Source organism: Crotalus tigris, unplaced genomic scaffold, assembly GCF_016545835.1.
Source record: "Crotalus tigris isolate CLP2741 ecotype Arizona unplaced genomic scaffold, ASM1654583v1 scf7180000017883.2314494, whole genome shotgun sequence".
In the NCBI taxonomy this organism is placed as follows: domain Eukaryota; kingdom Metazoa; phylum Chordata; class Lepidosauria; order Squamata; family Viperidae; genus Crotalus; species Crotalus tigris.
The window spans coordinates 517,640-532,756 of record NW_024096700.1 but is presented as its reverse complement, the minus strand read 5'-3'; the positions used below and the strand labels follow the sequence as shown (position 1 = coordinate 532,756).

At 37.3% G+C, this 15,117-nt stretch overlaps 1 protein-coding gene across 12 annotated transcripts in view; it reads left to right on the top strand.

The window, feature by feature from the left end:
- ANKRD26 (ankyrin repeat domain 26) overlaps positions 1 to 15,117 on the top strand; it is a 120,283-nt gene that overhangs the window by 76,152 nt on the left and 29,014 nt on the right. For 11 of the 12 annotated variants that reach the window (XM_039343958.1, XM_039343956.1, XM_039343957.1 and 8 more), the window contains 5 exons: positions 8,108 to 8,242; positions 9,857 to 9,969; positions 12,358 to 12,499; positions 13,296 to 13,586; positions 13,954 to 14,189. In XM_039343958.1, the coding sequence (XP_039199892.1) occupies positions 8,108 to 8,242; positions 9,857 to 9,969; positions 12,358 to 12,499; positions 13,296 to 13,586; positions 13,954 to 14,189 (917 nt within the window). Of the gene's footprint in view, positions 1 to 1,485; positions 1,615 to 8,107; positions 8,243 to 9,856; positions 9,970 to 12,357; positions 12,500 to 13,295; positions 13,587 to 13,953; positions 14,190 to 15,117 lie in introns of those variants that run through there. The other variant, XR_005556796.1, reaches the window with a different exon arrangement.

Below are 15,117 nucleotides of genomic sequence, written 5' to 3'. Positions count from 1 at the left end.
TCTTTTTAGTTTCTCGAATGCAGCTTGATATTCTAGGGACCATGGCAATGGCTGACAAGTTGGGGTTCCCCCCTCCCTCCCATTTTCAGTAAGTTGATTATTGGCATGGCTATCTTTGTGAAAGGGGATAAATTGGCGGTAAAAGTTAGCAAACCCCAGAAAGCTTTGAAGTTGTTTATGGGTGTGAGGGGGTTGCCATTCCAATACAGCTTTCACTTTTACAGAATCCACCTCTATTCCCTCATTTGAAATTCGGTACCCTAGATCAGTGGTTCTTAACCTGGGCGATATTGCCCCCCAGGGGGCGATTTCATTTTTCAGGGGGGCAATGGAATGAAAAGGGGCAGTGCGGGGGCGAAGGAACAAAAAGGGGGCGATATGGGGGCGATGGAGCGAGAAGATTTGGGGACACTTTTGAGACTTTTTCGTACAGTGAATCGCTGCATATCTGTCATACAAAAACATCAGATCACTCGCTATTGGTGGATTGAATTGTGTTTTCAAATATTCCTCCAGCTAGCTTCAGTACAGAACGCCGTACATATGTGAATACGCATCGCTTATCTTCATGCACGTTGCGCAGCAGCCTCTACCCTTTTTATATTTCTTTTTGTGTCTTAAATTTCACTTGTAATTCAATCATTAAATGTTATTGTTTTTCTTTTCAGGCATTTTACTTTCTTGCAATTGAATTTTGTTTTCAGTGGTCATTACATTTAAGTGTCTTGAATAAATAAGATAATAATGAAATACATGTATCACGAAGTTTGGGAATAAAGTGATGGGTGGCACCAAATTTTTTCACATAGTTGAGATATGGGAAAAAGACTGGAAATAAATTATTTGCATCGATTTGTCCAGATGACAATTTTAAAGAAAACAAAAAAGTGTTTGCATAAATTGAAGAATTATTTCTTACGTTGTGATTGAGAGGGGGGCGATGACAACTCATTGGCTCAAGGGGGCGATTTGTTCAAAAAGGTTAAGAACCACTGCCCTAGATAGTCAAGATGTGTCTGGTGAAACTCACATTTAGATAGTTTTGCATACAGTTTAACCTTTAGTAGTTTCCTCAGCACTATGTGGACCAATTTAATGTGCTCTTCCATAGTCTCAGTATAAACGAGAATCATTTTGTCATCAAGATAAACTAAATCCCCTTATACAAGTGATCATGGAGCACCTGGTTGATTAACTGCATAAATACAGTAGGGGCTCCTTGTAGTCCAAAAGGCATCATTTTAAATTAGAAGCTTCCCAGGGGGCAATTGATGGTGGTTTTCCATTAGTCCCACTCCTTAATCCGGACACGGTAATAAGCCTCTCTTAAATCCAACTTTTTAAAAACTTTCCCTTTTGCTAGGTGAGCCAACATGTCCTTCATTAAGGGAAGGGGGTACATGTTCTCTGTGCTGACAGTGTTTAATCCTTTCAAATCCACACATAATCTCAATGACCCATCTTTCTTTTCTTTGAACAATACAGGGGCTGCTACACATGATTTTGCTGGTTGGATAAAACCCCGAGCCAGGTTCCTGTCAATGTACTCTCTTAACTCCTTCATCTCTCTGGGCGTCATTGAATACATTTTTGGCTTCGGGAGCTTGGCCCCGGGTAAGATTTCAATGGCGCAGTCCGTAGCCCCTTGGGGGGGGAAGAGTGTCGCACTCTCTCACTAAATGTCTCAGTTAAATGACGGTATTCAGCTGGGATAAGCTGGATTCCTGGCAGCTTTTCTACAACAGCCTTTAGTGCCTTTTCTACAACAGCCTTTAGTGCCTCCTGATCCTCATTTATGGTGTAGTCCTTTGTATCATTGCTGGTGGCAGGTGGGAAAGGTCCTATTCCCAATCTTAAATTCCTCACTCCGTTCTCCCACCAGATGTTTGGGCGCCATTTGTCGAGCCGAGCCAGGCCCAAAATCACAGCCTCAGTCATTTTTGGGACCACCACAAAACGGATGATTTCCCAATGCTCACCCACTTCCAATCACACTGGTTTTGTCAGGTGCGTGGCAGGTGCACCGCCAATAAGGGATCCGTCAGCTTGTTCAAATCTCATGGCTAGGGGTAACAGCCTTGCCTAAATTCCCAGCTTGAGCACCTAATGCAACCTGAGTCTATTAAAATGTTTAAGTCCATTTGGGCCCCGGTTTTGGGTACTATTATCTTGGGGATGGCAAAAGGTAGGATGGGCTGATTTACTATCGGATCCTCCTCGCCTTCCTCATCACTGTTGTAAAGCACCAGCATCTGCTGTGGCTCAGACCAGGCTTTTGCCTCGAGCTCGATTGGGGGGGAGGCCTTGATGACCGGGTCTTGACGTGCCCAGTTTGTCTTCTCTCTTCCTCCTCTGGGACCTTTTCGCCAGTTTGCAGTGACAACTGGTGTGCTTCTGGGTTGGGGTTTAGGACCCAGGCACTCCACAGCACGGTGATGCATTTGACCACATTGGTAGCACTTGATAGGAGCCCTGGCTTGGGGGACACTGATGGTCGTAGTGGCTTGAGAACATCAGCCAAAGAGATGTTTCTCCTGGATGCACGGTGGCTTGGGTTCGGCTGTGCCTGGCTTTCTGGGGTGTTCCAATTCGATGTCCAGTATCATCGCCATGCTGTACCACTCACGCAATTGGTTGGGAAAGCCCCGATAGATACAGGCTTGGAGTAAGTCATGGTCTAACCTCTGATTGAAGTAATTAATCAACAATCATTCCGGCCACTGCCCCAGCCAACCAGTAATTCTTCTGAATTCACAAACTTATTCCTTAGCAGAGCGGTCTCTTTGCTTCAGACAATGGATCTCCTTCTCGGCCAGCAGGGTTTGGGGTTTATCTTCAAAATGGCCTCTCAGCTGCTCCATGAATAGGTTAGCATCCTGCATTTCAGGAGGCCTTTCATCATGGCAGTTGGTCACTCAGTCGGCTGCTTCCCCCTCTAAATTGGCCACCACAGCATTCATCATCATGGAATCATCCAGGTAGGCATAAGCGTAACGATCTAGATGAGCCCACACCTGATTTAGGAAGGTTAGATTCTTGGGGTCCCCATCAAAGGTGAGCTTGATGGGAGGCGGCTCAAATCTCGGCGGTGCTGCCTGCACCTGCTGCTGGCTGCTTGTTGGTCATGGGGATGTGGTGAACCACTCTCCGGATTTCCCTTTGCCGGGCTCCTGGACTGGCAGCCTGAGAACAAGGCAGCAAGCTTGGCTGGAATATAGGGCTTGATAGCACAGCTGGCTGGGGAACAGGCAAGGGGGGGAAGAGATGGGTAGCCCTTGGCATTCCCCCCCCCCATGGCACATCCTGGGCGATGGGACCCATCATCTCCAACCTGCCTAACTTCTTCAGCTGCTCGAACAAGAGGCTATGGACTGCGGACTGGAACTTCCAGTCTCTGGAGTCGTCCCCTCTGATCGATCCCTTTCCCTTATGGTATGCCGCGAATGAAAACCCCTGGGATGGCAGCAACAGGAGTTCCTCTTCAGCGGCTACAGGAGTGCTGCTCTGAGGGGCAGCCTCGGCTTGATAGAGGTCCGCCAAGATTGTAGTTCCCCCCTGCAGTACCAGCTTCCCAGGTTGATCAACCTGGATTTTGGCTGAGCCCCTGCCAAATGACGCCTCCTTGGCTGGAGTGGCTGCTTACGCTCCGACAGCCGGAGTTCCCTTGCGGCCAGCAACAGCTCCATTCTTTTCTTCCGTCTTCAAATCTTCACTGAGTCTTTACCACTCTCCCAAAGGATGAGTAGGCGGTGGAGCCCAGCACCCCGAAAAAACACATTTTTTAGGAGATTTAGTTTAATGTTATGGTTCCAACAAACAAAGTCAAATAAAGCAGAACTCTGAGGCTTGAAATTTCCTCAAAGAACATGTTTATTAATTACAAAGTATCAGCACGGTCAAAAGTGAAGCCAAGTCTAAATACACAACAATTACCCAATTAATATAATCTCCCACCCAAAAAACTATGCAAGCAACTATGTTCCCCAATGTTTTCATCTGACGGGCTTTTTTATGCAACACCCAATTCCTAGTCGCGGGAGCAGTAGATGACCTTGGTTCCCACAGGACAAAATATTATTTTGACTAACAAAGCACCTGGGCCACTCCCCTCCCTCCGTTCTATGTGGCAACCTAGAATGAGAGGAAAAAATGGCTGCAGCTGCGCTCATTGTAGAGTTGACAGTTATTTTATTATTGTTGTTTTAATTGCGATTAAATTAAATATTTTTCTTAGACTCGCTTTACTATTTGAACTTTTTAAAAATCTTTTTGGGACTTTTTAAACTACATTCTTGCCAACTTTTAAATTTCATTTTTCATTTCATTTTTTTCTTTGAAAGCAAGTCTTAAAGTGGAAAATTAATGACATGTGAAACCCAGTTTCTTAATTGTTTTATTTTGTATTCACTAAGACTTATTAGACTAGGAAAATTGAGATGTAAATTCTCTTTTAAATTGTTACTAGCTTTGGAGAATTTATGGGTATGTCCATATAAATGTTTATGGCATTAAAATAAAGTTTGTCACTACCTTTTTTCAGAATGTTTTTCAGTTTCAGATTCTAGCCTACACAGGTAGTCCTCAACTTACGATAACAATTGAGCCCAAAATTTATGTTACTAAGAGAGAAATTTGTTAAGTAAGTTTTGCCCCATTTTACAACTTTTCTCCCCACGTTTGTTAAATGAATCACTGCAGTTCTTAAATTAGTAACATGGTTGTTAAGTGAATCTGGTTTCCCCCTTGACTTTGCTTGTCCAAAAGTTGCAAAGGGGGATCACGTGACTCTGGGGCACTGCAACCATCATAAATGTGAGTTAGTTGTCAAGCATCTGAATGTAAATCACATGATTATGGGGCTGCTGCAATGGTCATAAGTGTGAAAAATGGTCATAAGTAACTTTCAGTAACTTTGAACAGACACTAAATGAACTTTTGTAAGTTAAAAACTACTGTACAGATAGTCCTCGAATTATGAATGCAGTTTAGATTGGAATTTTGGGTATAAGTCTTGATGGTCATAAGTCAAGGCACCATGTGCCCAGACCCAATTTTACAACCATTTTTATGGCATTCATTAAGCAAATTATTGGGTCATTAAGCAAGTCATGCAGTTGGAAGTTCAAATCCATTGTACTGTATGGAAACTGGCAAAAGACATCACAAATCATTGGGCCATAAACACCCATTCTGGATGTGAGAGCGATCTGGCTGCGATATCTGATCACTAGGGTTGATTTGGCTGATCTGTCTGGATAGTTGAGTATCCTCTTCCTCCCTCACTGCTGTATGTGCATCCCTCCTGAGCTTGATAGAAGAGGACAGACATCCCAGATAAAACAAGTATATCAATCTTTGGTCAAAATTATATGATAGCTGCACTCTTCTGCTACAACCTCAAAACAAGCACCCATTCTGAGGCTGTCATAACTCCGAATGGTCATTAAACAACCAGTCATAAATCAAGGACTACCTATAATTCAGGGATTTTTCTATGATCTCCCATTCCAACCACAAACGAGGTCTGACCCTATTTAGTTGATGGTCAAACAAATAAAAAATATGAGTGGACGCTTAATATTATTATTGATAATTTGCCAAAATGTAATCACTTCGAGGATTATTAGTGTTCTGAACCTAGTTGTGACTAATAGAATATTTTGCAAAATTAAAATATAATTGTTACTATTAGATATACATTTTTCAGCTGTAAAACAATGTTAAAAAAATCATAAATCTGTTTTTATCATAACTAGACTATAGCATAGCCAAATGAAAAATTTTAAGCAGCGTGAATTGCTGCAAGATCTAAACCTCTGGGACCTGATAAGCTGGTGGTAAATCAGCACTTCTGTTGACTGACAAAGTGCCCATTTCCCAACCTTCAATCATTTCCCTGGCAATCTTTGTACCTGCACAGCCAACAATCTTAGTAGCTATGAAATTGAATGTATGGCCTTATTTGTTGCAATGTGAAACTACCAATGAGTTTAGGTCTCCTCATCTGACTGCTTGCTTGTGTTCTTGCAGTCTAGTCCTTCCTCCCAATCTGTCCTACATAGTCACATTGGCAATCCATGCAGGGATCCAGTAGATTAGACTAGAAGTATTCCCACTTCTAAGTGATCTTTGCAATGCATGATTTGCCCTTGTATGGTAGCTTCTGGGTGGTGTGCAATCCCCACTTGCAGATATCGGAAGCTGCATTCTACTGCTTTCATAATGTTTTTGATGTATGGCAGGGTGTGCCATATAGTTGGTCCTATACCTTATTTCTTCATTTCCTTGCATGTTGCGCATGCATCTTATAATAAATGGTTGTGGGTACCCTTTTTGTTCATATAGATATCTTCTCTCCAGTTGTTTAGTTTGCTGGGTACTATAGTGGGTTCTCACCCTGTCGTATAGTGTTCTCGCACAACTCTTTTGGGGTGACAGTCGGTGGTTACTAAGAATAAATGCAGTGTTGGTGACCTTGCAATAAACCGTGGTTTCTAGGCTTCCATTTTTCTGCCTGTTGACAAGCACATCCAAAAATGGTAATTATCCAGCCATTTCTTCCTCCATTGTCTGGGAAGATGGAGTTCAATAGGATATGAAAGTCTTTCATTGCATTTCTTTTGATGATGACAAATGTGTTGTCCACGTAGCAGCACCAAAATTTAGATATGTAGTTTTGAAATGTACAGTGTTCTAGTTCACGTAGGACAATTTCTGCGATGACTCCTGATACTGGGGATCCCCTTGGTGTCTCTTTTATGTGCTCATATATTTCCCTTTTGAATGTGAAGTAGGTATGTTGGCAGTACTGTGAAGTAGCTTCATGATTTGTGTCTGATTAAGTTGTGCTGATCTGTGTTGAACTCTTCTAGTTTTTTATCTATTACTTTGTATGCTAAGTGAGGAGAGATGGATGTAAATAGGGACACTATGTCAGAAGAGACCGTGATCTCATCAGCCACATTTAAGACTTGTAATTTTGTCAAAAATGTGAATTTGCCAAAAAGTGTGAATTGCTTTCTAACGACTTTAAATGGCAGTTGGTACTGGATAAAGATTAATTCTAAGCAGAGTTTAATGTTAATTATACTCAAACATAGCCTTGTACTGTGCTTTGTGGACATATTTTATAAAATTATATATAAACTTTATTTATGGTTATATTTACAGAAATGTAATAGTAATATATAAATATATATATATATATATAAACTAGAATGATTAATGCTCATCAAGAACTAAAGCTAAGTACAAGAATTAAAATGTTAAACATTTCCTAGAATTTGAAACAGAACCTAAAAAGTCTGTGAGAACATTAAATGAATTGCTAAAAAAAATAATATTGAAGTCAGGCACAGAGATGATGAAAATGACAAAAGTGATGTTATGCTGTTACGACACAAGGTCTGTCATTTTTGTATATGTGTTGCGATCTCATGGGGATACAAAAGAAGCGGAGTTTATGATATGATACTGCTTTTATTATTTTAATGAAATTCTGATTCTGTGGATTTCTTTGGATAGGCATGCATGCTTAAATGTGTGAATTTTCTTAAGAGCCTATTATTATATCTTAATATTGTTCTCTTCTGAGAATAGGAATATATTTCAAATAAAAACACTCAATCATTTATACAGCCATTGATATGTCAAATTAGCAATAAAGATTTAAAGGAAATATGAATAATAGCATTTGAAATAGATTTCAAACATAAACTTCTATGGGTGTGAATCTTGTTCTTATATTAGAAATATAATAAAATTTAGGAAAGAAAGTATATCAACCCAGTCTCCTTTTAAAGGGTCTGATTGTGATTTCAGCAGGAGGGCTATAACCTTGTCTCCCAGAGCTGTAAATCCAACTGTCTGGAGTGCTTGTGGATAACTTCAAATCTTCTGCCTGTCTGGAGAAGAATTACAGAGCCAGTATACTTCTTGGCTCTCTATTTATCATGATCGTTGGAACTATCTTCAATCCGCCATTTCCACAAAGAAATCTGATCTTTGTTATCCGAATTAAATTCTATCTCTACATAAAGGTGTACTGGCTATTTCAAGGGCTCCTTTGTAATGATTCTTACTCAGAAGCAATTCAATTTCTCCTCAGGTCCAGAAGGAAAATATGCTTTCAGTAACTGCACAAGGTGCTCAGAATATGTGGGAAGAAGAATTGAAATTAAAATCAAAACTTGGGATTCGCCTTTCTGAGCTTGATAAGGAAAAGACAGAAATAATATCTCAGGTAGGTTCAGTATCAACAATTCACTGTGTTGGAAATGATGAAGAAACAATTGGTACTATGGTTGAGGTATCAAACTCAGATTAGGAAGAGCAAGTTTAAATCCACATTTAGTCATGGCAAACTCATTGAGTCTGGGTGCTTTAGTCCAGTCACTAAGTCACTCAGTTCAAACTAGCTCACAGGACCGTTGTGGTAGGGAAAATTTGAGAAAGAAAGTATTCATATGAGCTCCTGGAATCAATAAACAATAAATAAGCCTTTAATATCTTGGATTCAGAATTCATTAAGGATTTCATTATGTATAAGATCAGAACTAGAAATTATCTGGATGAGAGAAGCAGTCGTAACTGATTCAGATTTGGAACATCATGCTGTAAAAGTGTGATTTGTCTTTTATCTCATAGATTTTATAGTGGGCACAGATTTTAATGTGGCAGATGAGGATTTTTTTTAATGTTTTTATATTATCTGCTTATCCTGCCTGATTGATCTATCTAACTGATAAATTCACAATGCTTTTAGGAAGCAGCATTTTTAAATCCTATTAGCTATTTAAATAATAAGTTTATATTGAAAATTTTGAAAGATCATAAATAAATAAAACAATATATCATAAGGTTCAGATAAATACAATACAAAACCTATTTTTACTGAACTGAAAAAAAGTTGAGTAAAGTTCTTTTTACTTCTTATCCTTTTTGAATTCTCCCAAAGACAAAGATGCTGACAAAGCACAGGAAACTGTTAATACAGGAGCTTTTGAACTAGACTCCTTTAAATTCTTAACTTTAAATTAAATCAAATAAATAAAGGTCTAAATGCCTGAATTTTGCAGTTTTGAGAAAGAATGATGAAATCTACATTTTTGTACAAAAGTGATAAATTATACTTCTTTATGAATTTTATAAATAAGTGTAAAAGAAATTGCTGGACTTGAGAAAGATGTCTAAGTGCCTTTGACATAATATATTTCAATCACCTGACCAAGACATTTAGCTACTACAGCTTGCAAAAGAAGGTCACAAAATTATTTAGGGCAACAGCTAGATGAAGCAAAAATAAAATTAAGAACTGGTTCAATTCTCAAGATACCTATATCTCCTAAAAGTCTGTGACTGCAGCAATCATTAGTAATTTGATCTCAAGGGTTACTGATTGACAATGAAAGAGATTTCAATCCTTTTTTACATGGTTTGGCATGCTGTTAGCCTTCACAGATGAGTGTTGTTCAAAAAGTTTAATTGAAAAGCTCATGAAAACCCAAAACATTGTTCCAAATTATCTTATTCATTTCATAGTACAAGCTTCAGCTTCTTAGCAGAGCTGATATTTTCCAGAGAGAGCTGGAATTTTCTTAGAGATTGCTGCTACACTGTAACATCGGAAAGCTCATTTAAAATCTGGGCAGAGCAGCAGGGTCTTAATAAAGCTGTAATTTTGAAAATTAAGGAAATAAATATGAATGTGAAGAAATAAAATATATTTCAATATAATCATTTTTTTCACAAAGCTCAAAGTGAAGATGGAATACCATCACAGATTTATCTGTGCATTAAAATGTATGCTGTTTGAAATGTTGTCAAGTCTGGAAATTATGTTCTTATTCTTTTACAGTTTGAGAATGAAAAGAAAAAAGTAAAGAAGGTACTAGAATTGAAACGATCAGTGGAACTACGACTAGATCAAGAAATGAAAAGGAACAGTGAATTACAAAAAGAATATCATGGGTAACTTTTTTATTGTTGTGAAGACAATAGCTGCTTTCTGTTTATAGATTTTTATTTTAAATATATTTAACATTGCTATAATGAAATAATCTTACATATAAAAGCTAATATCCCTGTTTCCGTGACCTGTTTTTTCTGCATGTTATAAATCTCTTGATTTATAATACAGGAACAGGTAGTCTTCGTGTTATAACCATTTGTTTAACAACTGTTCAAGGTTACGAGGGACCTGAAAACAGTGACTTACTAGTAGTCCTTGGCATTTTCAACTTTGGCAATGTTCCTGTGCTCATGTGATCAACTTGGGTGCTTGGCAACCAGCATGCATTTACAATAGTTGCAGGGTCCATGAGTCATGTGATCACCATTTATGACTTTCCCAGGGTACTCTGAAAAGCAAATTAAATTGGTGAATTTGCTTAAAGATCATAGCAAAACAGTTGTAAAACTGGACACAACTCACTTAATGGCTGCATCACTTAATGACAGTTCCGGTCCCAATTGTGGTCATAAGTCAAGAACTACCCATAGTCCTCATTTAACAGCCACAGTTGAGTCCATAATTTCTATCATACATCATTGTGGTCATTAGGGGGTTCAAAACATGATCTGACTTGATTTTACAATCCTTTTTACAATGGTCATAAAGTGAGTCACTGTGTTAGTTATGCGAATCATGTTTGTTAAGCAAATCCATTCCCCCAAATGGGTATTTTTTGCCAGAAAGCGGCAAAAAGCACTGTAAATAATGGTCACATGACCATGGTACACTGCAACCAGTCATAAATGTGAGCAGGTTGTCAAATACCCAAAATGCAATCACGTGATTGCAACAGGGTGTGCCAATCATAACATTGAGGAGGGGTCATAAGTAACTTTTTGGAGCTTCTTTGTAACTTCAACTAGTTGTTAAACAAGGAGCAACAAATGCATACTGTTAAAAAAGAAATGAATACATATTGAATTATACATTAATAGAATTATAATACCCAAAGAAATTAACTACAATGGCAATAACAACAGTTTTGCTGCAAAACAGATAAAAGAATATAACGTTATAGTTGTGAATAGAATAGAATAGAATAGAATAGAATAGAATAGAATAGAATAGAATAGAATAGAATAGAATAGAATAGAATCTGGAAGGGACCTTGGAGGCCTTCTAGTCCAGCCCCCTGCTCAAGTAGGAGTACCTATACCTTCTCAGACAAGTGACTATCTAGCCTCTTTTTAAAAATCTCCAGTGATGGAGCGCCCACGATTTCTGGGGGCAAGCTATTCCACTGGTTAATTGTCCTCACTGTCAGGAAGTTTCTCCTTAATTCCAGGTTGCTTATCTCTTTGATCAGTTTCCAACCATTGTTTCTTGTCCTGCCCTCTGGTGCTTTGTTGAAAAAAGTGACTCCCTCTTCTTCGTGGCAGCCCCTCAAATACTAGAATACTGCTATCATGTCTCCCATATTTCTTCGTTTCTTTATATTAGCCAAACCCAAGTCCCGTAGCTGTTCTTCGTATGTGTTAGTCTCCAGTCCTTTGATCATCTTAGTTGCTCTTTTTTGAACTTTTTCCAAACTCTCAACATCTTTTTTGTGATATGATTACCAAAATGGGCTGCAATATTCCAGATGTGGTCTTACCAGGGTCTTATAAAGTGGTACTAATATCACGCGTGATCTTGCTTCTGTGCCTCTGTTTATACAACCCAGGATTGTATTAGCTTTTTTGGCTGCTGTTGCACAGTGTTGGCTTATGGTTAAGTGATTGTCCACTAGGACTCCAAGGTCCTCTCACAGTTATTGTTTTTAAGCCAGGTCTTGCCCAATCTGTACTTGTACCTTTGATTTTTCTATCTAGATGTAAAACTTTGCTTTTCTACATGTTGAAACTCATTTTGTTGGATAGGGCCCATTGTTCAAGATCTTTTTGGATCCTGAGCTTGTCTCCTGGGGTGTTGGCTATTCCTGCTAGTTTGGTGTCATCTGCAAATTTGATGAATTCCCCTTCAATTCCCTCATCTAAGTCATTGATGAAGATATTGAAGAGTACTGGGCCTAAGAGGGAACCTTGTGGTACCCCGCTGCTTACTTCTCTCCATGTGGATGTAGTGCTGTTGAGGACTACTCGTTGAGTAGAAACATGAAGAGAATATTGTTTGCTTTAGCAGCGCAGACTATATGAATTATTAATTAATTAGTGCATGTACAGAATCAGAAAACAATGTTAAATTGAAGTTTTGGTCATTTTAAAATGGCTATTTGTAGAATAATGAACAAGGTTTGAAAAATTCTTTGCACTCATTCAGCCTGGTAGAATTCTTTCTTTGTGCAGCAAAAATAGCATCTATAGAATACTTTAAGCAATTGCAGTAAAATTTATTTTTCTTTACAGTATGAAAAAACTTCTAAAAATAACCAAAAAGAAGTTAAAAGGTTATGAGAGTGGAGAAAGTTCATCTCAGATCAGCTTACATGGAGAAATAAAGAATAAATATTCAGAAATTGATAATGAAGTTGGAAAACTAAGAAAAAGGGTATGTACCAACTATTATTTTAATTCATTTAAATTTCACTGTTACATGATGATACTTACATAGTCCTTGTACTAATGAACGATAAGCTCCAAGCCCAACTCAGAGTACTGGTCCTCATCTATAAATAAAACAGTACGGTGGGAAACTGGTTTATTTGACTTTCCTCTTTAAATTGCTTTTTATGTGAGATGCTGCTTAGGCTTGGACCCGGGGGCAGTCTTTCTATGGAAGTCTCAGGTTTTTTGAACAACTGGATCCCTTTCTTCTTGGCCCTCTATAATAAAACAAATCTTTCATTTAAGTGGGTGGTGGTAATTTAGGCTGCCTTTTTTAGACTTTCATTTGGTGCCCTGTTGGCTGCTTTATATAATGTTTAAATTTATTCTACCTGAGATAGAGGTATTTATTTATCTATTTATTTTGTGCCTTTGAATCAGTGTTGACCCCTGGCAACTGTTTATACAAGTCTCTACACTTTTATGTTAGTATTTGGTATTCCATTTGAAATTTTTTTGGATTGTTTTAATCATTTCAACATAGAATATGTTAACTAAAACTTTATTATTTATTTATTAAATATATGTGCTGTTTGAGTCACTTTTTGGTGAAGTGGGAAGGCATGTGAATTTAATAAATAAAGTGTTAGTTTAAATGCTTTTGGTCCACTTAGCTCTTACCTCTCTATATCTGCCACCAAATATGATTCTTCGTATCCCTGAGCAGATACATAACTATTACTTGGCTTTATTTTGAAAAGTTGGTAGTCTTTTTCTTTAAGTATTACTTGCTTGTTCAGGTTGATGAACTTTCTCACCATTTGGAGATTGAGTCAACAAGATGTACCCAGCTGGAATCTACCAATTGTGAACTGAGTGAACAATTAGCATCTATGAAGACACTCCATAAGAATCACGAAAAATTAGAAAAAAGCAAATTGCAACTAGAAGAAGAAGTAGCTAACCTCAAACGCCAAGTACAGGATAACTTAATAAATCTCAGCCAAGTGGAACAATACAAGACAGAGATCGAAGAACGAGCTAGAAAAGACATAAGACAAAAATTGGAAGAAGTCAATTTCTTTTTGCAGGTTACTTACTTATTTCCTATCTTTATTATTGTTATAAATAATTCAAGACAGACAACATATTTGCTATTCCTTTTTCCTCCTATTTTCCCCACAACCACAAATCACTGGCCCAAACTCACCTAACTGGCTTTGACATATCTAAGGCAGGGCTATAATTCACAGCCTCCTGGTTTCTAGTTTGGTGCCTTGATCATTAGACCAAACTGGCTCTTTTAAATAATTGACAAATATTAACTAAGTTATTTTGTTGACAAAAGTGCTTAATATTTTCATTAAATCAGGTTGCTATACTCAGACAATATATTAATGATTTAATTAAGTGAACAGCAAGGATTTTTCTTCTAAATTAATACATTTTGTGTCTTAGACACAGGCTGCTTCTCAAGAAACTTTGGAACAGATAAGAGCTACTAATAATGCTTCTTTGAGAAATCAATTGGAAAATAGAATTAAAGAATTAGAAACAGAGTTGGCCAAACTTAAAAACAGCCAGCAAGATAGCATATTACAAAAAGAATCTACACATACAGAATTGGAAAAATATAAAGGATTGTATTCAGAAGAACTAAAAATACGGAAATCTTTGGGGAGCAAATTGGATAGGTAAGTAAAAAATGTTTCAGTTCTTGTAAACTTGTATTTTTTCTTATTTATTTTAGATTGAATAATGTCAATATGAAAAGAAAATTTTAGTAATCTCACTATGATAGCGATAACTGGTCAATCCAAAGCATTCCATTGAGTGGTTTCAAAGATATCATATGGATTTAAGTATTTATTTATTTAGAAAATCTGCTGCCCATTTTACTACCAAGCAACTCTGGGTGGCTTACAATACCATAAATAACAGAATAAAGTAAACTATAACACTGGGCATTAAAAATTGAATTATTCAAATTAATATTAATATATAATATATAGTTAAATATAATATTTAATATTACTATTAAATATAATAGTAAAGGGGAAAATATTTCTTTAGATTAGTGTTTAAATACATTAGGAAAATAACCTTTCTGTTTATACTGTTTGTATTCTAAGAATATAATTCTGCAAATAAAGTTCTTTTTGACATATTTCATATTCCTAAAATTATGACTTCCAATAAGTCTGTCATTTGCGTTACCCACTTTAATACTAAATCGGTGGTTCTGAATTATCATCTGAATAACAGAGTGAAGCAAACACAAGATTTTCCAGTTACATACAAAAATATATATAATATATCTATGCTTATTAAAAGAAAACAAATATGAAGACTTATATATTCAGGGGTTTAGCTTATAGAAATATAAAAGAAAATTGAACTGGGATAGTAAATGAGTTCCTAAAATTTTATCATTGTTCAGATGGATTTTATCCACATACTGGATTACAACTGGGGGATGCACTCTATCAGGCTTGTATCTTTCAGATGTACTGTTTTCTTCAAAGCAAGGATGATTCTTTTAGACTCCTGACAGCTTTGAGGGAGAAGGGGTTGATAAAATTAGAATTGGAGATAATGTATTTTTGCTAATCCTAATTAATG